Source organism: Dama dama, chromosome 14, assembly GCF_033118175.1.
Source record: "Dama dama isolate Ldn47 chromosome 14, ASM3311817v1, whole genome shotgun sequence".
Taxonomy (NCBI): domain Eukaryota; kingdom Metazoa; phylum Chordata; class Mammalia; order Artiodactyla; family Cervidae; genus Dama; species Dama dama.
This window is the reverse complement of record NC_083694.1, coordinates 61058700-61080611: the sequence shown is the minus strand read 5'-3', so window position 1 is coordinate 61080611 and position 21912 is coordinate 61058700. Positions and strand designations below refer to the sequence as shown.

At 38.8% G+C, this 21912-nt stretch overlaps 2 protein-coding genes across 4 annotated transcripts in view; one reads left to right on the top strand and one right to left on the bottom strand.

The window, feature by feature from the left end:
- The window catches only part of RGL1 (ral guanine nucleotide dissociation stimulator like 1), a 270331-nt gene extending 258664 nt beyond the window's left edge, over positions 1-11667 (bottom strand). For all 3 annotated transcript variants that reach the window (XM_061160903.1, XM_061160907.1, XM_061160904.1), the window contains exon 1: positions 11259-11667. The gene's annotated coding sequence lies outside the window, so the exon portion shown is untranslated. The remainder of the gene's footprint in view (positions 1-11258) is intronic.
- Positions 11668-11899: 232 nt separating this feature from the next.
- On the top strand, positions 11900-21499 carry ARPC5 (actin related protein 2/3 complex subunit 5). Its single transcript, XM_061160901.1, has 4 exons — positions 11900-12267; positions 14513-14584; positions 16844-17020; positions 20106-21499. Exons 1-4 carry the CDS (start codon positions 12124-12126, stop codon positions 20166-20168), a joined length of 456 nt encoding a protein of 151 aa, XP_061016884.1. The 5' UTR covers positions 11900-12123; the 3' UTR covers positions 20169-21499.
- Positions 21500-21912: the final 413 nt, after the last annotated feature.

The following is a 21912-nucleotide window of genomic DNA, read 5'->3' as shown; positions in this document are numbered from 1 at the left end:
TACACCACATAAAATCCAAGCCACTCTTACGGACTTTCAAGATTCCTCCTCTACCTTCCTGCCACCCTGTCGCATCAGCAAGAGTACCAGTTCCTGCAGGTCATACACTGTCTCTCCTCTTTGGTTTTCCCTTAGGGTTTAGCACAGTATTCAGACAAAAGGTGGAGAGGAAGTCTGTGAATCTATGTTTTCAGTAACTTAACCAATTGCCACTCCCCAACATTCCTTTTCCATTCCAGCCAGGCGCCTGCTTAGCCAAACCGCAATGAATATCTTTTTTTTGTTAGGATCCATTCTCCCTTTTTCTGATATAGCTTCCCAAAGCATAATTTGCTTTACTTTCCCTTTTCTCACCACTTCTCTTAAAATCTTGTTCCAAACACACTTCTAAGAAGTGCTCCTTGACTAATCCTCTGAGCATGTACATTAAAGTACCTTGTTTATGTTTAATTATATTTGCTGCCTCACTTCCCTCTTAGAAATGCATTACAAGAAAAATGTGCATTCATTTGTAACTTACTACTCAATATGTTCTTAATATGTGTAAAATTTAATTCTAATCTAGTAAGACAGTTTTGCCATTGGAAGAAAAAACTTAAAGCACCCCATGCAGGAAGAGAAAGGGAAAGTGGAAGTAAGGGGAGAAAGAAAAGAAAACAAAAAATGTTTAGAATAGAAATCTCTATTGTGATTAAAATAAACACAAAATTTTAAAAGGAATTTGCACTGTTAACCTGAAATTTTTAATAGATTTATTAGAATATAATTATATTGTAGGTATACAGTAATTATTATTTAAAGAGGTACTGTTGAAGTTTATTATTAGATCATGAAATCATATGTCTACAGTTTGGGATGTAGAGTTAAAAAAAAAAAAAAGACCCCAGCATATGAGAAATTCAGGAGCTCTGATCATTATAAAAGTAGACAAAGTAGGTAAGTGACTCAGCTAATAACATCAGCAAGTCTGAAGGACCTGGGGACCCAGTTCTGAAACTTCCTGCATTGTGGGCTCCTCCAAAAAAAAAAAAAAAAATAGATTCAATTAATTACTATGAAAGCTGCCTCCAAAGTAGTCAAGAAGACTACAGCAACAGTCAGGATACAAAGGGGCCAGTTAGAAACAGAGTGAAATCTATAATGGATTTCTATTTCAAATATGAGCCTGGCTATCACAGTATGTAACAAAGGGGGAAATGCTGCCATAGAAAAGAAAGGAGCACTTGACAGTTAAATTTTTGTACTGGTTAGATAAGACTGGGGGGGTAGAAAGAAGAATGTTACTGACAGATCATGAGTCCAGGCCAACAGAGTCAAGCTTTAGACAAGGAACTGTTAAGACTGCATAAGGGAGACTCTTGAGAGTCCCTTGGACAACAAGCAGATCAAACCAGTCAATCCCAAAGGAAATCAGCCACCGAATATTCATTGGAAGGACTAGTGTTGAAGCTGAAGCTCCAATACTTTGGCCATCTGATGCAAAGAATCAATTCATTGGAAAAGACCCTGTTGCTGGGAAAGATTGAGGGCAAGAGGAGAAGGAGGTGGCTGAGGATGAGATGGTTGGATGGGGTCACTGACTCAATGAACATGAGTTTGAGCAAACTCAGGGAGATAGTGAAGGACAGGGAAGCCTGGCGTGCTATAGTCCATCGGGTCACAAAGAGTTGGACACAACTTAGCAACTGAACAACAACAACAACAAAGACATATGGCCCTAGGCAAGTAGTCTCTATTTCCTCATCTACAAAACAAGAGACGAGCGAGCTCATCTTTAAAGTTCCCCGTGAGCTCTTTTTGTTCTATGAGGGCACATATCAGAGCAATAGTTCCATGCAGTGAGCTTTTACGGTGTGATGATCAAGTCTTCCTGCTCACCACACAATGGATTCTTGTTTGTGGATAGTAGATTGGAATGCTCCACCTTTCCTCAGCAAACTGGCAAAGGTAGTAGCAAAAAATTATAACTGCCACCCCATCTATGGTAATCCCAATAAGGAAAATTCAAGCCAATGAATTAAAGGAGCTAGTGGTGTGGTGATCTAAGCAAGGCAGGGGAGTAGATCCCAAGAAACTGATGAGAGTCAGGCTGGAGGGTGGGTGGGAGGTGCAGGAAGGGGAGGGGAGCATTTCCTCCGTGAATTGAACACGGTTGAGGGCTTGGGTCTCACCATTGCAGGCTCAACCATGTACTCAGTCATTACAGAGAAAATGGATTTATAAATTAGGGGCAAACCTAGATTAACAAAACTTCCAAGATTTACATATAAAAGCAGAAAGCTAATTGATTTCCAGTGAGATTTACAACTGGATATTCAACCAGCTATCCAAGCTTTGCAGCCTATATAGCCTCTCCATGTATATAAGCTACATGAGAAGCCAAACTATAATCGCAAGGTGTATTAGAGGAATTCATAATGTGATTCAAATATTTAGTGCTGTCAGACTTTGCTTACCAGGGACAGACATCTACAACTTGGAATGAAATGATGGGAAATGCACAAGGACATCTGCCCCATGGACAGACCTCAGGTGCGTCAAGGCTATGAGAGAAAACATAAACCTCTACAACCAATTCTTATCACAACTAGTATTGATGTTCTATAGATGTTAATATTTCATCAGGCTACAATCTAATACTGCTAGCCTGGGAGCAATGATACCTCTTTAAAATGCTATTAGATATCTTTTCTTGATTCATAGTGCATACAATCCAAAAAGTATAACTTACAGAATGGAACGTTATTTATTTCCAAAGGTTTTAAGGAAAGCCACGTGGTAACCTGTACTAATTAACAATAATATTATTAAAGGGAACCCTCTTACACTGTTGGTGGGAATGCAAACTAGTACAGCCACTACGGAGAACAGTGTGGAGATCCCTTAAAAAACTGGAAACAGAACTGCCATATGACCCAGCAATCCCACTGCTGGGCATACACACCAAGGAAACCAGAATTGAAAGAGACACATGTACCCCAGTGTTCATCGCAGCACTGTTTACAATAGCCTGGACATGGAAGAAACCTAGATGTCCATCAGCAGATGAATAGATAAGAAAGCTGTGGTACATATACACAATGGAATATTACCCAGCCATTAAAAAGAATACATTTGAATCAGTTCTAATGAGGTGGATGAAACTGGAGCCTATTATACAGAGTGAAGTAAGCCAGAAAGAAAAACACCAATACAGTATACTAACGCATATATATGGAATTTAGAAAGACGGTAATGATAACCCTATATGCGACACAGCAAAAAAGGCACAGACGTATACAACAGTTTTTTGGACTCTGTGGGAGAGGGTGAGGTGGGATGATATGGGAGAAAGTCATTGAAACATGTATATTATAATATGTGAAACAGATCTCCAGTCCAGGTTCGATGCATGAGACAGGGTGCTCGGGGCTGGTGCACTGGGATGACCCAGAGGGATGGGATGGGGAGGGAGGTGGGAGGGGGGGGTTCAGGATGGGGAACACGTGGACACCCGTGGCGGATCCATGTCAATGTATGGCAAAACCACTACAATATTGTAAAGTAATTAGCTTCCAATTAAAATAAATACATTTATATTAAAAAATAAAAATATTATTATTACTACTTAACATTTACTAAGAGCTATATGTCAGGCACTTTTCTAAATACTTAATTAACTCATTTAATCTTCCCAATAATCCTATGAGGTAGCTAATATTATAGTACCTATTTTACAGACAAGGAAAACTTAAATAATTGCTCAAATAGTAAAGGTTGAGCTGAGAGTCAAACCTAGGAATATCTAGCTCCAGAACCCATGTTCTTATCCGCTATGCTTTAATGCCTCTCAAAATAAAAACAATGTGGATGCACCATAAAGGCTGGAAAAATCAGTATCTATTTAGTACCGGTCCTACGGCTTTCCCGTATCCTGCTCAAAGTAGTGCACCAACGGGCATCCTCTAGACTGTGAGCTAGGTAGGCTGGGTGGGCTAGGGTGGAGAAGTTCTCTAGGTTCTAGACTCCAGAGTTTGGTATTCTCCCCACCCCCATTCCTTGTTATCCAGGACCTCTTAACAAATGTTAAGTCCTGAGATTATCTTACCTTGGATGTCCTTGATTCTCAGGAATGTACCAATTCAAAGGCCTTAGGCTGTGGAACATTGTGTTAATACCCTTTTGAATTAAGTAGAACTGGTTTTATATATATATATGTATACATATATACATATACATGTATACACATATACATATATATATATGCACACACACACACATATATACATGATCTAGTGATTTCAGTTCTGGGTATAAACACAAAAGAATTGAAAACTGGGTCTCAGAAAAAAAGAAAAAATACATGACACACATATTCAAAGCACCGTTATTCACATTAGTCAAAAGGTGAAAGAAGGACTTCCCTGGTGGTAAAGTGGATAAGAATCTATCTGTCAATTCAGAGCATACAGGTTAGATCCCTGGTCTAGGAATATTCCAGGTGCCTCGGAACAACTAAGCCCGTATGCCACAAATTACTGAAGCCCGTGTGCCTAGAGCCTGTGCTCTACAAGAGAAGCCACCACAAAGAGAAGCCCATGCACCGCGATGAAGGGTAGCTCCTGCTTGCTGCAACGAGAGAAAGCCTGAGCGCAGCAACGAAGACCTGGTGCAACCAAAAATAAACACATAAATTTTTTTTTAAAGGTGGAAGTAACCCAAGTGTCCATCAGCAGATGAATGAATGAAGTGTGCTGTATACATATAATGTAATATTATTCAGCCATAAAAAGGAAGGCTATTCTGACACATACTACAACATAAAACAAATCTTGAGGACATCAAGCTAAGTGAAATAAGCCAATCACGAAAAGAAAAATGCTGCATTATTCCGATTATGTGGCATACCTAGAGTCATCAAATTTACCACCTTAAAAATTAAGAGGATGGTTGCCAGGGGCTAGAGAAAAGGTGGAATGAAGAAACATTGTTTAGAAGATTCTTAGTTTTGCAAGATGAAAAGAGGTCTAGAGATGGATAGTAGTGATGGTTATATAACAGTAGCAATGTACTTAATACTACTTTATGGTATACTTGAAAATGGTTAAGATGGTAAATTGCATGTTATATGTATTTTGCCACAATTTTTAAAAAATTAAGTGGAATTACAATTGACATCTACTGATCTCCCCATATCCAAAAAAAATAAAGGTCATCTTTTGTACTTGTACAGACTAAATGTTAGGTAATAGTCTCTATGTCTAGTCTCAAAACACTGAGATAAGCTAGTGAAGGCTCACAGGAATATCTGAAAACCAAATATCTTTCAAAAAATTCATTATAATAACAGATTTTTTAAAGTTCACAATTTGTGGTAGTTCATTTCAAGCTACTGTGTGGGTTTATTTAGACTCTTGATACTTAACTACATCCTTATTTTTAGCACAAAGGTAAGTAGTAGAATGAGAATTAAGACTTACTGAAAGTAGACCTAATTTCCATATCTATCTGCCACTTGCTAGCTGAGCATAACTGGCTGAGTTACAAAACCTCTCTGAGCCTTAAGTTTCTTCATCTATAATATGGGAACACTAACTCCTAGGCCCTAGATTAAATAATATAAGTAAAGAGCTTATTGACCAGATATAAGTAAAGAGCTTATTTACCAGGTGTCTAAAACACAGTAAACACTCATTAAGTCGTTGTTATTGTTCATAAAATATTAACACAATAAGAACAGACAGCAGAAATGGATAGGAATTGTAGAATCTTTCAAATTTTATCAGCCCTCCAAGCGTGAGATAGTGACTTTCTACACGAAGTAAAGATATGTTACTAGAATTTGTGACAATCAGGTTGTGGGGGAAAAGAAAACTATGTTGACTGATTTTAATATTTTGCTTAAATAGTTAATAGTAGCAATGAGAAAAGCAGTACGTCTGTGGTCATGGAAGACATTAAAATAACTGTAGGAAAATATCTCGTGGAACTTCTTGTCAATAAATTGCCAATCTAAATGAAATGCATGATTTACTAAGAAAATGAAAACCAAACAAGTCAATAACCACAGAACATAAAACTGAGCAAGCCCAAATAATTTTGCAAGCACATTCTACAACTTTCAAAGAAAAAAACAGCATGGTAATTTTCTATTATTCAAACTATTCCAGAGCAACGATCTTCTCAAATCTTCTTACAAATCACCTTACAAATCTTCTCCAATCATCTTACAAAGCTAGACTAATCCTAATATCAAAAGTGGATAAAGGTAACACAAAGAAATTAAACTGTGGACCAATCTTATACATAGAGACTCTGAAATCATGTTAAAAATATATATATAAACAAACCAAATCTAACAAGTAATTAAAACAGTAACAAAATAGTTTATTCTTGAAATAGGTTGGTGCAAACATAATGGCAGTTTCAGACCATAAATTTTAAATCATTATAACTAGGCTCAAACATATCTTTATTAACCAAAATAGGAACCATTACAATCAATACATTTTTGCCAGTGAGAAATAAGTTTGCTTATTCCTATAGCATAAAATCTGTGCTTCAAGATTTAATGAACTCTTGAAAAGCATTTTCTGCCTCCTGCTGGGTGGGGAAGCACTTTCCCTGCAAAGTTGTCAAGATGCTTGAAGAAGTGGTAATCTGTTGGCAAGAGGTCAGGTGAATATGGCGGGTGAGGCAAAACTTCGCAGCCCAACTTCTGAAGCACTGGTTGTGCAACATGTGTTCAGGCATTGTCACAGAGAAGAACTGGGCCCTTTCTGTTGATCAGTGCCAGCTGCAGGCACTGCAGTTTTCGGTGCAACTCATCAATTTGCTGAGCATACTTTTCAAATGAAATGGTTTTGCCAGGATTCAGAAAGCTTCAGTGGATCAGACCAGCAGAAGACCACCAAATAGTGACCATTACATTTTGGTGCAAGTTTGGCTCTGGGAAGTGCTTTGGAGCTTCTTCTCGGTCCAACCACTGAGTCATTGCAGATTGTCATATAAAATCCACTTTTTGTTGCATGTCACAGTCTGATCAAGAAATGGTTTGCTGTTGTTGCATAGAATAAGAGGAGACAACACTTGGAAACCATTTTTTTGACTTTCAGTCAGCTCATGAGGCACCCACTATCAAGCTTTTTCACCTTTCCAATTTGCTTCTAACGCCAAATGACTGTAGAATGACCAGGGTTCAGTTCTTCAGCAACTTCTCAAGTAGCTGAAAGAGGATCAGCTTCAGTGATGCTCTCAGTTCGTTGCTGTCAACTTCTGATGACCAGCCATCATGCTCATCTTCAAGGTTCTCATCTCCTTTGCAAAACTTCTTGAACCACCACTGCACTGTGCATTCATAGCAATTCATCGGCCAAATGCATTGCTGACGTTGCAAGATGTCTCTGTTGCTTAACAACCCATTTTGAACTCAAATAAGAAAATGGCTCAAATTTGCTTTTTGTCTAACATTATTTCCATAGTCTAAAATAAATATAAAATAAACAGCAAGTCATCAGCAAAAAAACACAGAGAGAAATGCACATTAAAGTGATGTATAACATAACCACATTTAGTTAGAATGTATTCCAATATCAAATGGCAAATTTCAACAATGCAAAAACTGCAATTACTTTTGCACCAACCTAATAGGAATGATTTAGCACAGAAAAAAATATAAAGGCAATTAATCATATTCATAAATTAAAAGAACAAAACCTATAATATTTTATCATTAGATCTCTCAAAAAAGCATTTGATAATTTTAGCTGTGATTCCTGAAAATCATAAGGAAACGGAAATAAAAACTGGTGAAATAACAAAGACATTTCCATTAAAAACAGAAACAAGGAAGCCTACTATTCAGTTTTTCAACACTGATTTTGAGAGTCTAGCTAGTACAATAAGATAAGAAAAATAAAATATAAATATTGAAAAATAGGTAAATTATGATTACTTCAAATACTATGATTTATATTGTGACAATAAATGTGGACTTAAAACAATTGTTAGCATTAATAAAAGACCTCAGTAATGGGAAGCAATATAGAATAAGTAAATGTTTAAACCCATGTGCAAGCTCAGTCACTTCAATTGTATCTGATTCTTTGCAACTCCATGGACTGTAGCCTGCCAGACTCCTCTGTCCATGAGATTCCCCAGGCAAAAAACTGATAGCTTTCCTTTATATTATCATAAAGAGGTTAAAAAAAATGTTAATAGAAAGAGTCCCATTCACAAGGATGTTTAACAAACAAGGTTTAATCTTTGATTTAGCACTAAATTTTTTGCCTGAGACATGAGTACAGATTTTAAAATGTTTTTAATCTTTGAAGAATAAAAATCCTATCATAAAATAATAGTTCACCCTACCTACTCCACCTCAGTGTGTAATCACAAGGTTATGTAAAGCTAAAATTAATCACAAAAACCTGAAGATTTGAAGGTTGGTATTTCAACACTGAACCAGCTCATTTGGATATTAAGCACAAGTGTTAAAACATAACATAATCTATAGATAAAATGCTAAAAATCTTTTTACATTGTAATAATTATGCTGCTAGAGAACAGTGGTATTAAACTATCATTACCAGAACTGAAAATTATTTAGTTTCTATTTATAATACTTTCAACATATTTGATTAACTTTGAAGTTCCTTCCACTTCAGATTAAAAAAATAGTGTACAGGATTCAATGCTTTAGTTTGTAAATTAATAAATATTGACAAATCTGGGGGAAAGAAGCACAGAGCAGGCAAAGTACTTGGTTTAAAATATCTGAAAAGAGAGATCTGTTACTGGATAGTTTTATCAAAATCCTTTCTAACTAAAAAGATCCTTCATCACAGAAAATCAGAAAGAGGTATATACTACCACTGCAGCATTAATCTTGGGAAAATTCAGATTCAGTATTACTTTAGCATTGAACCAAACCAGGCTATGTGCACAATAAATAAAATGTCTCAAAACCATATGGAACCTTTATTTCAGGAATAAGCACTCACTTGAAAAGTTAAAGTAGGAAAAATAATATTACTTAAAATGAATTAAGTGCCACAATCAACAATAAAAATTTGGATTTTGCAAGTAGAAGAATGTATTTTCCAATTAAAAGATTATGAAGAATTGGTTTCTTCACATACACTTATATACACACAAAGAAATTTCTCTAAAGCTTTATATAGAGTTAACTATTAGCTAATGAAGGTGGGAAGATAATTAAAAATCTCAACCTCTAAATATAATTCCAAAATTAACCTGTCAGATTAATTCATTGGATAGAAAGGTGTTGAGCACCCACTGTGGACTAGGTATTTATCATTGTGAGACAACAAAAAATACACACTGGAAAAGGACATTTTAAACATTATATCTGAAATGTAATATGCATTATGTGACTAAGAACTAATTAATTATATTTAACACATTTAACACACAGAGCAAAATTCAAAACAATTATACCCTTGAACAACTTGAGTTTTAAAATTCGCCTCACTATTCCCTTAAGTTGATTTCCACTCTCGTGTTCTTTCCCAATTCTAAAAAAAGAGAATAAAGAAATTTCCTAAATAAGCCCTACTTGTTTAGAATAGAAATGGAAGAAAAGGGATGTATTAGTTCTTGAATTCTTGTTTCCATTTGCTCTCAAATGTGCTTCTAATGTTCAATTTTCTCTTCAAAGAAAATCATGATTTACAAAAACAAAAAGTACAACTATCTTTAGCATTTAAACAAGTATATTATTCAGTTCTTACTAAAGTCACCAAAGATTTAAACTCAGAAAAAAAATTTTTTTAAATCTTTATTCTAGGTTATGTAATGCCATTCACCATACTTTGGTATAAGACTTTTTAAAGTAAATATTGCCAACAGGTAGAAAATTTTCCTTGGCTGTCTTAAGACAGCCCTTGAGGGAGTTTTTAGCAGTGTATTGGCTCATAACTTGAGTGGTGATTTCAATAAATGTCACTTCTATCACTTAATGATAATCTTATTGAGGGTAATTTAACTGGGAAAAGAAAATGCCATGTTGCTTCTTCCTCCCAAGAAAAAGGGGTGCATTCCATTCTGGAGGTATCTACCTACCATCTAACTGTCTACCTGTCTATCTCTGCATACATATGTATATAGATACAAATTGATATAGATACAGCTATATATACACACATATGTATACATGTCCAACAAAGGTTTGACTTTGAAATCTCTCTTCCTCTTCTTTCTGATTCATTATTCTCAGTGTGACCCTCAAACTGTACTTCCTTTCACTTTTATTCATTCATCAATAAATAATTGAGTGTCTGTATCGAGTACCTTCTGCATGCTCAGCTTTATGTCAGATATAAAGGAAGATACAACATGTATGTATAACTGAATCATTTGCTGTACACCAGAAACTAACACAACATTGTAAATCAACTGTACTTCAATTCGAAAAAAGAAAAGAAATAAGACAGTCTCTGCCCTCCAGAATTTTTCTATCTCGTCCAGGAGCAAGATATAACACAATATATCATTAAGCAATTTATAAGACTAGTGCCAAAATCAATGGTACAGATAACATGCAATTTGCATTGATGCGCAATTTTAGAGTTTCAAACACTTTCTTGTGTTTAACCCTCAGAACAATATTGTTAAGTACACATTATTAGCCCCACTTTAGCAATGAGGAACTTGACATTCAGAATTTTAAGTGACCTGCCTCAATCAATAGGTTATGAGTGGAAGGAAGAATCAAGACTCAAGCCAAGGTTTTCTGGTTCTAAACCTAGTGCTATTTTCAACTACAGCACAGGAAACCAAGGATTGAGGTATTTAACAGGGCAGCAGCCAGCCTTCAGCTAGAGGTGGAATTAGACTAAACCTGATAAATATCCAAATTAATTTTATTTTGCAAATATTTGTACTTCAGTGTTAGACACACCACCCAACTACCATTTCCTCAGATTTAGTGCTTTAGGGCTCTTACCTGCTCAGTGAGAGCTTTGCTCGCAGAAACGGGGGTGTCAAATACAATAAAAAGCTGGCCTTAGGAGGAAATCTTAAGCCATAAAGATAAATCTTAAAGATCTTGTTTGAACTAATCCTTACACATTTTGTTTCGCCTCAGAACCAGAGTGTAACTCGTCCCTACCCTTTTCTAGCATTCTTGCTCCAAACAACCACTTATTTTAAGATGTCAATGGCTGACCCTACCCCAAATTCCACAGGTTCATCCCAGTCCTGCCACCGGACCCTAGCCCCTGCCCAGACACCTCCCGCTCCTCCCTAATTTATGATACCTAGATTCGAGTTCTGCAGGTGCAGTCGCTTGCCATTACACAGCACTGACAGATAAGATGTGACCTTTCGACTCCGTCCTTGGGGACCTCAAGCTGGCCGCGCAGCGTAGTTCCACACCGGAGAAAGGGGCTTCCGGGCTCGGGAACGAAGCCACGGGGAGTACACGGTCCGAAGCGAGGTCTCTGACAACTCGAACGATGCTGAGCGACTGGGCGTGCATCACTCCGCCCCATACTCCTGCCAACTGCAGGAGACTTGGTCCGGCAACCAATCCATCCCAGCTCACGGGCAAGTCCGTGCCAGCCGGACCTTAGGCAGGACCCGGATGACAGGCTGTTGACGGCGGCGGCGGCAGCAAAGCCAAGGCCACCCGCCCCCAGCGCCCATCGCCGCCAACCTAAGACCCCCCCCTACACTGGACCGCAGAGAAGCGTTTCTATAGAAACCCCCTAGCGCTCACGTGACGCACCCGGAGGACCAATCGCCTCTTACCTCTGCCGGCGGCACTGCTTTCGGCCCTCCCTCCTGCCCCGCCCCCTCCCGCCCACGCCTCTGTCGCCCCGCCCCGCCCCTTTCCCGCAGAGAGTCCGCACATGCGCTCTGCGTCCAGCGCGCTACCGCCCCGGCGCGCCCCGCTGTGGGGCGCGTGGGGGCGGCGTAGGAGGGTCGAGGAAGGCGCGAGCCTGAGGAGGAAGGAGCGCGGCCAGCGCGCAGGCCCAGAACCACCCGAGACGCGGCTGTCGGCTACGCCTCTGAGCGGAAGAGGGAAGTGGAGCCGCCAGTCTGCGGCTTCCAGCTGGGGCTGGGTTTGCTAAGGTCGAGGGAGCGTCGAGAGGAGGCCTCGGCCACCGGTCCGGAGCGGGGATGTCGAAGAACACGGTGTCGTCGGCCCGGTTCCGGAAGGTGGACGTGGATGAGTACGACGAGAACAAGTTCGTGGACGAGGAAGACGGGGGCGACGGGCAGGCCGGGCCCGACGAGGGCGAGGTGGACTCCTGCCTGCGGCAATATCCTTCAGTTCGCTGGCCTCCGCGCCCCACCCGACCCGGCCCCTCTTCCGGGACCCCGCTGCGGGCAGGGCGTGAGGGCGGGGACCCCCGTCTCCGTGGGCTCCCTGTCGTGAGTGGGCAGGAGGGCTCTTCCTTTCTCCCGAGACCCCCGGGTCCCGCCCTCGGAAACTTGCCTTCCCAGCGCGCCGTCCACGCCCCCGATTCCTCAGGTTGCGCCCGGAGTTCTCGCCTCCCGGGGACCTGCGGGGACGGCCGCGCCCTCGCGGCGCTGGTGCTGGTCTGTCGGGCAGCTGCAGAGCGCTTAAGTGGTCCTCTCAGGTCGTATTTACCGGGTTTTCGTTAGCACCCACGTCCGGTCGGGAGGAGCGGGCATTTTTCTTCAGTGATTTTCTTTTTATTGTGGTGGTGGTTTTGTTGTGGCAGCGTTATTTCACGCCGGGAGAGATGGGGCGGTTTGCAGAATTGAGGCCCTTCTGTCTGTCTTTTTAAGCCTGTGGGCGCTTTGTTTTTTCTTTTCTTTTTTTAAGAGGAAGCGATTTGACAAAATACAGGTTGCACAGAGTTGGTTAACCAGGGGAAAGGGAATGAGTACAAAACTGCCCAGAAAGAAGCTGGAAGCGTTTTACCTGCTAGACGGAAAATGCATGTAGAGAATCCCTGGAAATATTTTAAATAAACCCCAAAGAATAACATAGGAGAAGGTGAATCATTTGTACAGAACCGAATCATTTTGTAATGCTGGAATCGTTTCCGTTAAGTTAAAATGTGGCTGTCAGTTCCTGGTGTGGGTTTTGCATATTTGAATATTCATAACTTTGAAGGAGTATTTGCATCAGATCTTTTTTCGGAAAAATGTAAATGTTGCAATAACCAAGGCTGTCGTTTTAGAGATTCTCAATTACTGAATTCGCTCATTTCTAATTATTCTTGGGTGTATTCATAAGATTAGGAAGGCTCTTTAGACTTTCCTCATCAGTGGCCTATTAAATTAAATGGGGAAATACATGAGTGAAAATATTTGGTAGCAGCCACAGCTGGTCTTACAGGCACCTAAAATACAGCATTAAACATTTATCAACATACAGATGTTTCTTTGATTTCCTTGACTTTCACAATCAGCTGTTGCTGTTTTGCATTATTTAAAATACTTAAGTGTTTGGGGTGGAGGGGAGCGGTCTCATAAGTGAGCCAATCTGCAAACGGCATGCTTCTCTAGAAGGCCATTAAGCCTTGAAAATAACAGCCCGCCACCAACCATAGTTTTTTTAGTCAGACCTTTTTCTTTAGAACATAAGTGGTGAAGATTATTCTGTGTAAAAACATTCTTCGTGATGCATAAATGATGTTTTGTGAGACTAACTTTTTTTAGGTGACGTGTGATGACTCTTCAATGGTATTGCTGTATCTGTATAGTGGATCTGCTTTTAAATCAATTCGTCTTGAAATATAAAGATACTGTCTCTTCTTGTTTCAACAAGAAGAGACAAGCCCTGATCAGGCACTACAGATGGAGGAACAAGTGAACTCTGTGAGGTTTTCCTTTTAGGGCAATGACTGTACATTCTGACAGTGTGATTGGCCTTCTGTTCCTCATTCTTGCTAACTCACTGGTGCTTTCAAAGCAGGACTAAATTTAATAGGTGTGGCCTAAAGCAGTTTGAATGACCTTTATGAAATATGAGAGGAAATATTAAAAAACAGAAAAATTAAGCTGCCACCTACAGGTCATCATTTTATCTTCTGTAATGCTTCTTATCATTAATATTGAGAGATTGCTAATGTATATCATTCAGATTGGTAATCTGCCAGCACTTTTCTACCAGCATTTCAATTAATATAGAGTATAATTCTAATTAAAGGATAGGCGGACAGGCTGTTTCATTTTGGGGCCTAAATAATTCTGACATATATTTTAGAATTTTTTAAAATATCACCCTGGATGATGTTTGCACATGTGTTTTACTGGAAAATGAAAGGTTATTAAGGTGTTCAGTTTAGAGCCAAGGGTGAAACAGTTTTTGCCTTATTTTTTAAAAATTTAATGCTCTCTTTCATTTTCAGTATTTTACCTTTGATTGACATCCTTGAAATGAACATGTTGAATTTTCCAGTATTGAATGTAGCAACCATAGTAATTTTTCTTTCTATGCATGACATCAAATCTTAAGAACCAGTGGTTCCTGGGAGTTACAGTGCTTTCCTGTGGGCTGCCCTTTGCTGCTATCCCCTTAACCTCCATCACAGGGAACATGACAGCTGCCCTACAGGCAGCTCTGAAAAACCCCCCCATCAACACCAAGAGCCAGGCAGTGAAGGTGAGTCACAGACAACACGCGATCTCTGTTGGTATCTCAGTCTTCTTACCAGAACCCTCCAAAGTGTCTTAACTGTTTGCCATCTTTGACACAGAAGAGCTTACAATGTAGTACGATAGGTTGAAAATCTATATAAAAAATTAGTGCTTCAACATTGAGTTGTGGTAACACTTCGTGGTAGGTAGACTTAAGTTCTAATGACAGAGAGATCTGTGTGTTTTTAGAGGAGGCCACTCAGGGTGAATTTGAGCAAAGACTTGAAGAACAAGTGAAACTTTCACAAAATAAACACATGCTACTTGCTTTTGAAAGATTTTTAAAAATTCTACAATTCTCATATAATTAAATTCTAATATTTAATTCTGTTAAATATTATTGAAAACTCAGAAATGTGGGGGAATAAAAAAGTAATCATAACCCCACACCCATAGATAATTATTACTTTTTGTTGTTGCTATATGCTTACAGTGTTTCTATGAGTTTTTTTTTTTTTAATTAAAATGGAATTTTATAAACTGCTTTTCATCTGTATAGCAGTATATATGAACAGCTTTACTTAGTAATAAGTTTATTTCTATAATATCTTTTTTAACATCTGTATATTGATAATCCTGCAGTTTAGTTATATATAACCTTTGATCATATATTTATTGACTTTTTTCATGTCATAAATAGTACTGAAATGAACAATTCTTGGTAAAGTCTGAATTGTTTCATTTGAATAAATTTCTGGAAGTGAATGGCTGGATTTTAGACTGCACATTTTTTTAAGGCTACATATGGTATTGCCATACTACTCTTCAGAAAAGTTGTAAAATTACATTGCCTCTTAACTGTCTTTCAGTAATTCTTAAGAACCTGTTTACTTAATTGTTTAAAGCCCAGATTAAATTCTGATGTTTAATTCTGTTAACTATTGTAGAAAACTCAGAAATATGGGGGAATAAAAATGTAATTGTCCATAATCCCACACCCAAAGCACTGACCCCCCACTGTCCCTAGCCATTCACACATCCTAGGAGCCCCAAGTATCTCCTTAGTTAAATACTAGTAAATAATAACTTAGGTAAGTGCATAATTATTATCTAGGCAACATAATCTTTTATAAGAGGAAATATTTCTTTGGTTTTTAAAAGTGAGTAATGTCATTGAAATTTCAGTTTTACCACCTTCTGCTTTTATGTGGGTGTTTTTTTTTAATCAGAACTTGTGGGTGGGAGGTTATAGCTCTCCATACAAGGATATTTTTCTAAACAGGATAATTGCATAGTCTTTAAACTGAAGATAGCAACAGGTGGTAGAAGCATACTGTAAGATCATGCTGGGAAGGAATGCGGCAAGTATCACTTTGTGTTGAATAGAAAGAGAAACATTGTTGAAAGGGGAAATTAAGTGTTCCCTGTATTTGGCTTCCTGGGCAGTCTGTCATCAAAGAAAAAGATCATTATAAATGAAGATCACTCTAATATCTATAGTCACTTGACTAGAGATATGAAATGAAAAATAAGTTTTAGAAACTTAAATTTTTATTTATTAATAACTTATTTCTGAAGGATGCTTCAGGGTAGAACTGTAATTCAGTTTCCTTTTTTTTTTTTTTTTGGTCTTTTTTTTTTTTTAATCAAGTGAAATGTATTGATTTAATAAGTTGATAATTTGTTACATCTATCTGTAAGCAAACCCTTTCAGCTCTCCCTTCAAATATATCAAGACTCTGTCTACTTCTGACCACCTCCACTGCTCCCAAGCTAGCCAAAACTGGCCTATCTTAGCGAGGTAACTTCCAAACTGGTCTCCCGGCTTCTGTCTCCTGCTCTCCCCACCCTCCCCGCTCCTGCTGCCCCAGGCTTGTTTTCAATATGACAGCCAACCGGTCCTGTTAAAATGTAAGTCAGATTATATCACTCTTCTTCTTAGAACCTTCCAACATCTTCTCATTTCTGTGACTGGAGGCCAGAGTTCTCATAAGGGCCTGCAGGGTTTACGTGTTCTGTCTTCCGACTACCTCTCTGACTTCCTGCCCTGCACTCCGCTCCACCCCCCTTCATCTTCTTGCTGTTCCTTGGGCATACTGAACACACACTAACAGCAGTTACTCTTTTCTCTGTCTGAAATATTTGCCTCAGATACACCCAAGGTTTCCTCTTCCTTTCTTCAGGTCTTTACCCAAATGTCACATTTGCAGTGCAGCCTTTCTAAAAACTGAAACTGCCCAACACAAAAATGGGTCTGAATGATCTGTTATTTATTTACCCTCAGGATCGAGCAGGCAGCATTGTCTTGAAGGTGCTCATCTCTTTTAAAGCTAACGATATTGAAAAAGCAGTTCAATCCCTGGACAAGAATGGTGTGGATCTCCTAATGAAGTATATTTATAAAGGCTTTGAGAGTCCCTCTGACAATAGCAGCGCTGTGTTATTGCAGTGGCATGAAAAGGTAAGTTATGAATTACACAATCTGTATGGCTGTTTCCTTTGTAATGGAAAATAACATTGACAACCTCTAGCGTAAATACCTGTTTCGACTCTTTGGTTATACATTGGTTGTTACTACAAATAAATGCATGGAAATGAAAGTTTAGATTGACAACCTCTAGCGTAAATACCTGTTTCGACTCTTTGGTTATACATTGGTTGTTACTACAAATAAATGCATGGAAATGAAAGTTTAGATTTATGCTTACTAGCCTTGGTCTTGAGAGGCTGATTTGAATTATTTAACGATTGCCAAAAGGTGGAAAAGCCAAGCACCCATGAACAGACGAACATGCATGCATGCACACTCAGTCGCTCTGCTCATTCATGTACAACTTTGCCACCCCATGGACTGTAGCCCACCAGGCCCCTCTCCATCAGATTTTTCAGGCAAGAATACTGGAGTGGGTTGCCATTTTCTCCTCCAGGGGATCAGCCCACATCTCCTGCGGTGCAAGTGGATTCTTTACCACTGAGCCATCAGGGATGCCCGAACAGATGAACAGAATCTGACACAGACATGCAAGGGAACATTATTTGACCAGAAAAAGTTTATATACATGATACAGCATGAGTGAACCTTGAAAACATTATGCAAAGTAAAATAAACCAGACACAAAGAGACACAAAATACTGTGATTCCATGTATATGAAATATCTAGAATAGGCAGATTCATAGAGACAGAAAATGGATTAGAAATTACCAGTGCCTGGGGAGAAGGGAGGCTGGAGAGTTATTGCTTAGTGGGTACAGAATTTCTGTTTGGAAAGATGGGAAAGTATTGTAAATAGATAGTGGTGATGCCTGTACAATATTTGAATGTAATTAATGCCACTGAATTTTATATTTAAAGATGGCTAGTGTGGCAAATTTTATGTTACATATTTTATCAGTTTTAAAAAATGAAATCAGGAGTAGGATCAAGAATTCTTTTTTTTTTTTTTCCTGTTTTCCTGCATTTTGCTTTGCAGCATGAGCAGATGCTGGTACGCTATCCATCCCCCCAGCCCCTCCTCTCCCAAAAAAATGGCTATGGGGGATTTTTAGCTTTAGGTGAAAAATTGGTGAGGTAATTTTAATACCCAGCTCTTACATTATATTGGTAATATTTGAATAAAACCAACCACAGATAAGGTGTATATTCTTTAACATCTTACAGTTACCAAAAACTTAGTTTTTCAGAAACTATTGTCTGGATATCTGAGTGAAAACATAAGATATGAACAGGTAGCAAAACTTGCTGTTTAACCTGGCTCAAGTCACTTCATTCCTCATACACTGTCAAATAAAAAGAGCTAACCTTTGTGGGTAGGATTATTATAACTCACTTTGCCCAAGACAGCCCCAGTTTATGCCTGTTTCCAATGTAATTATGAATAGTTCCCTTTTACTCTACGAGTATATATATATGAGAATAATTCATATAGTCATCCTGTTCATGGAGTACTTCTTATTCACCAGCCACTGTATTCTTTTTTTAATTGAGGTATAATTGCTTTGCACAGCCACTATACTTTTAGTTTCTGTTTCATGTGATCCTTACAGCAACCCTATGAGATATATAAATATCTTTATCATCCTCAATATACAGATGAAAGAAACCTATCAGCCTCAGTATAGTTTCAGGATCATACCAAACATTGACTGAGTACTTCTTGTATTCTAAGCACTTTATAATGTTAATTAATTAATCCTCATAAAAATACTAGCGAGGAATGCTGACTCCTTCCCTTTTTTACATGGGGAACTGAGGCATGTGCTGAGTCTTCTTTTCTTCCTAACAGTCACCAGTTTTTGCCAGCCTTATCTCCTAAATACTTCTCAGATCATCCACTCAGCCATCTCTAACGCAGCTGTCCTCGGCCTCTTTCAGTTTGTTGCCAGGGTTTTCTAAAAGGGTCTCCTGGCTGTCAGTTTTTCCTCCCTCAAATCTGTTCTCCACCCAGTTGCCAGAATAATCTAATGTCCAGATCTACCCTTTTAAGTCCCCTGCAGAACTGAGTCCAGATTCCCAGGTCCAGCCTCCTCTTCCATGCTGTTCTTTCCCATGTACTGTAGCAGTAAGCATAGTAATGTGTTTCCAGCTGGACATACCATAATATTGCACACCTCTATAGCTTTGCTTATGATTTTCACTCTGCCCCAGTGTCTCCTTATCCTTTTATGTCAGCTTGTCACCTACTTACCTGTTAAATGTGTCATTTTCTCCAGGAAGCCGTAACCTCACCATTCCACTTTGCTCTGTGCCCTCAGGTTGTGTATATGGCCCTCCTCTGCTTTTCTAGCACCCAGAGCCTAGCTCTGTCATTTCATACATTATATGTAAATAGCCTGTGTATATGTCTGTCTCTTCCCTGTCTCGATGCTGTATTTGTTCACTTTTATACCCCCAGCCTCTAGCACAGTACGCAATACACACAGGTGTTTCAGTAAGTGTTTTTGACCACAAGAAAACCAGAGCTTCAAATTCCTAATACTTAATCACAACTTCCAATTTTTCCAGGTAATGTCAAAGTTCCTAAGTTCTTAGCTATTAAGTAGTATTTTCTTAGCTTGAGAAAAGAAAAATCTGACAAACGCTGAGTGCTTTAAACTGGAGCTTAGTATGGTCGAACTCAGTTTGAATTTCTTCCTGGCACTGCTGAGAATAAGAGCAGAATGAAATGTCCTAAATTTAATTACATGGTTATATTTAAATTTATGCCCTAACCCCAGCCCTAACCTGTTTTCGGCAAGAACATCATGGCGCAGATCTCTAAGAACATACTGTTATTTGACACTCTAGAATGTCAGCTAGCATCTGAGGAGAATGTGAGTGCCTGACAGCAGGCACTCGGAAGGTTTTTCGGTTGTTGCTGTTACTGTGTCCCTGGTGCCATGAACAGTGCCTGGCCCATAATAGGTGCTCGAGAAATACTTGTTAAAAAAATTAGCAAATCCAAAATCAGTTGCTGTACACGCTCTTCCTTGAAGAAAAATGTTTTACTTGGTATGAGAACTGAGCCTTTATGATTCTGTCAACACTGACATTTTGGTTTGTGTTTAGGCGCTTGCTGCTGGAGGAGTGGGGTCCATCGTTCGAGTCTTGACTGCAAGAAAAACCGTGTAGTCCGGCGGGAACTGGATTTCTCCCATGGGGTGGGAGTTGCTGGTACCAAGACCAAAACAACCAAATGCCACCGCTGTCCCGCGGGCAGCATCTGTTCCTCTCAGCTTTGCCTTCTTGCTTCCTTTTCATATCTATACAGAAGAAAATTACATACATATCAGTTTTCCCTAAATGAAAATTGGGATGAGATAAAAGAAATATTTCAACAGGAGTGTGTCATGATCTCAGAATGATTTCAGTGCCATGGATACCAGTCTGTACATAGCATAATTTACACTCAACTTTAATTGTGCAGTTGTTCCCCTGTTGGCTGGGTTTTCCTTTGTTTGTTGTTTGTTTTTGGGGAGGGGTTTTTTGGCTTTGACTAATAGTGAGAAATTTGATCAGAATTGGAGGCCAGTTTCTTAACTCACTGCTAGCCAGGAAATGATCTATATATATTAAAAAAAAAATGTTTGAGAGACTGTCAGCTATTAACATTGCAAAACTGGACCAAACTTCCTTATTTAAACGAAATGTGTTTCTGGAACAAGTGGTGGCTGAACACCATGACCAAGTCCAGCTGTGTTTCTGCTTCCCTCCAGATGATGTGCGTTTAAGTCATCTTCTTCCTCTCCACATCCAGTAATCGTGGCCTCTTGATTTCTGTGTGGTCACCCAGGGTACAGAGCAACGAATCTTGCTCTACACAAATGTATCTATAACATGCCAGAGCCTGTTTGGCACGAGCATAAACTTTGTTTTCCAATAATATGACCCTATTTGGGGAAACTACTCCAAATCAGAAAAGATGTGGAAACTGTGATGTAGTTCGAACTCTGGGCAGCCTCTGAATGAAGAGATATTTTCTTTAGACTTACAGTAGCTGCCTTTGACATCATGAGGTATATAACTAGTATTTAATATGTCCTATAAATGTCTTCTTCAGTGTTCTTCAGGGTAATTGGGACCTCAGAGGATTTGGTTCAGATCCAAACACATACACATTCTGTACTTTAGGTCAGTGTTTTTTTAAAAAAACAAAATACCACACATCGAAAAGTGTTTACTTTGTTGGACAAACCAAATGGATTCTCAAAAAATGACCGGTGCTTATGAAAAATTATTATTATTCAGTAGCTCTAAAACAAACCACCTGAATGCTTACGACCAAGCAGGAAATCAGAGTGTATCTGGTATTTACATCTGACACCAGTTTCATAACCACTGACCTGTGTGAAAACTGGTGCAGAAATTCTGTAAACTCTTTGCTGTTTTTGATACCTGCTTTTTGTTCTGTTTTGTAAAAATGATAATCTTCAGAAAATAAATTGTCAGTGTTGAATAATTTATTTTTGTCTTACTTTAATACTTATGAAGGCATAGTTAATGAAGAGGAAAGATTTCCTTTTTTACCACCAGGTTATTACACTCTTTGACAAGAACTAATTTTGCATAGAAGGTTTATATGACTACCTTATTCAAAGATAGTAGAGAAGAGGAGAAAATTATTAATAAATGTTAATAATGAAGTGATTATTATAATCACTCACTCTGGAGTGATTCCATAGCTGTCTAGAAGCCTGATGAACACCACTCCCACCTCCCAAGCTCGCTCTTAAACACCAATCATCTACTATCTTTAGCTACTCAAGGCATTCTCTCTTTTACCACTGCACCTGACTAGATTCCTACATCAAAGATTTAGAAATTTACAAGCAGTTCAGAGGGCAATGAGTAAGAGACACTAAACTATAGATAATAC

Excerpts from the sequence above, each read along its gene's own strand:
- ARPC5 (XM_061160901.1), top strand. The coding sequence starts at position 12,124 with ATGTCGAAGAACACGGTGTCGTCGGCCCGGTTCCGGAAGGTGGACGTG. Across the intron at positions 12,268-14,512 it reads TGGACTCCTGCCTGCGGCAA|GGGAACATGACAGCTGCCCT; the intron begins TATCCTTCAGTT and ends ACCTCCATCACA. Across the intron at positions 17,021-20,105 it reads TATTGCAGTGGCATGAAAAG|GCGCTTGCTGCTGGAGGAGT; the intron begins GTAAGTTATGAA and ends GTTTGTGTTTAG.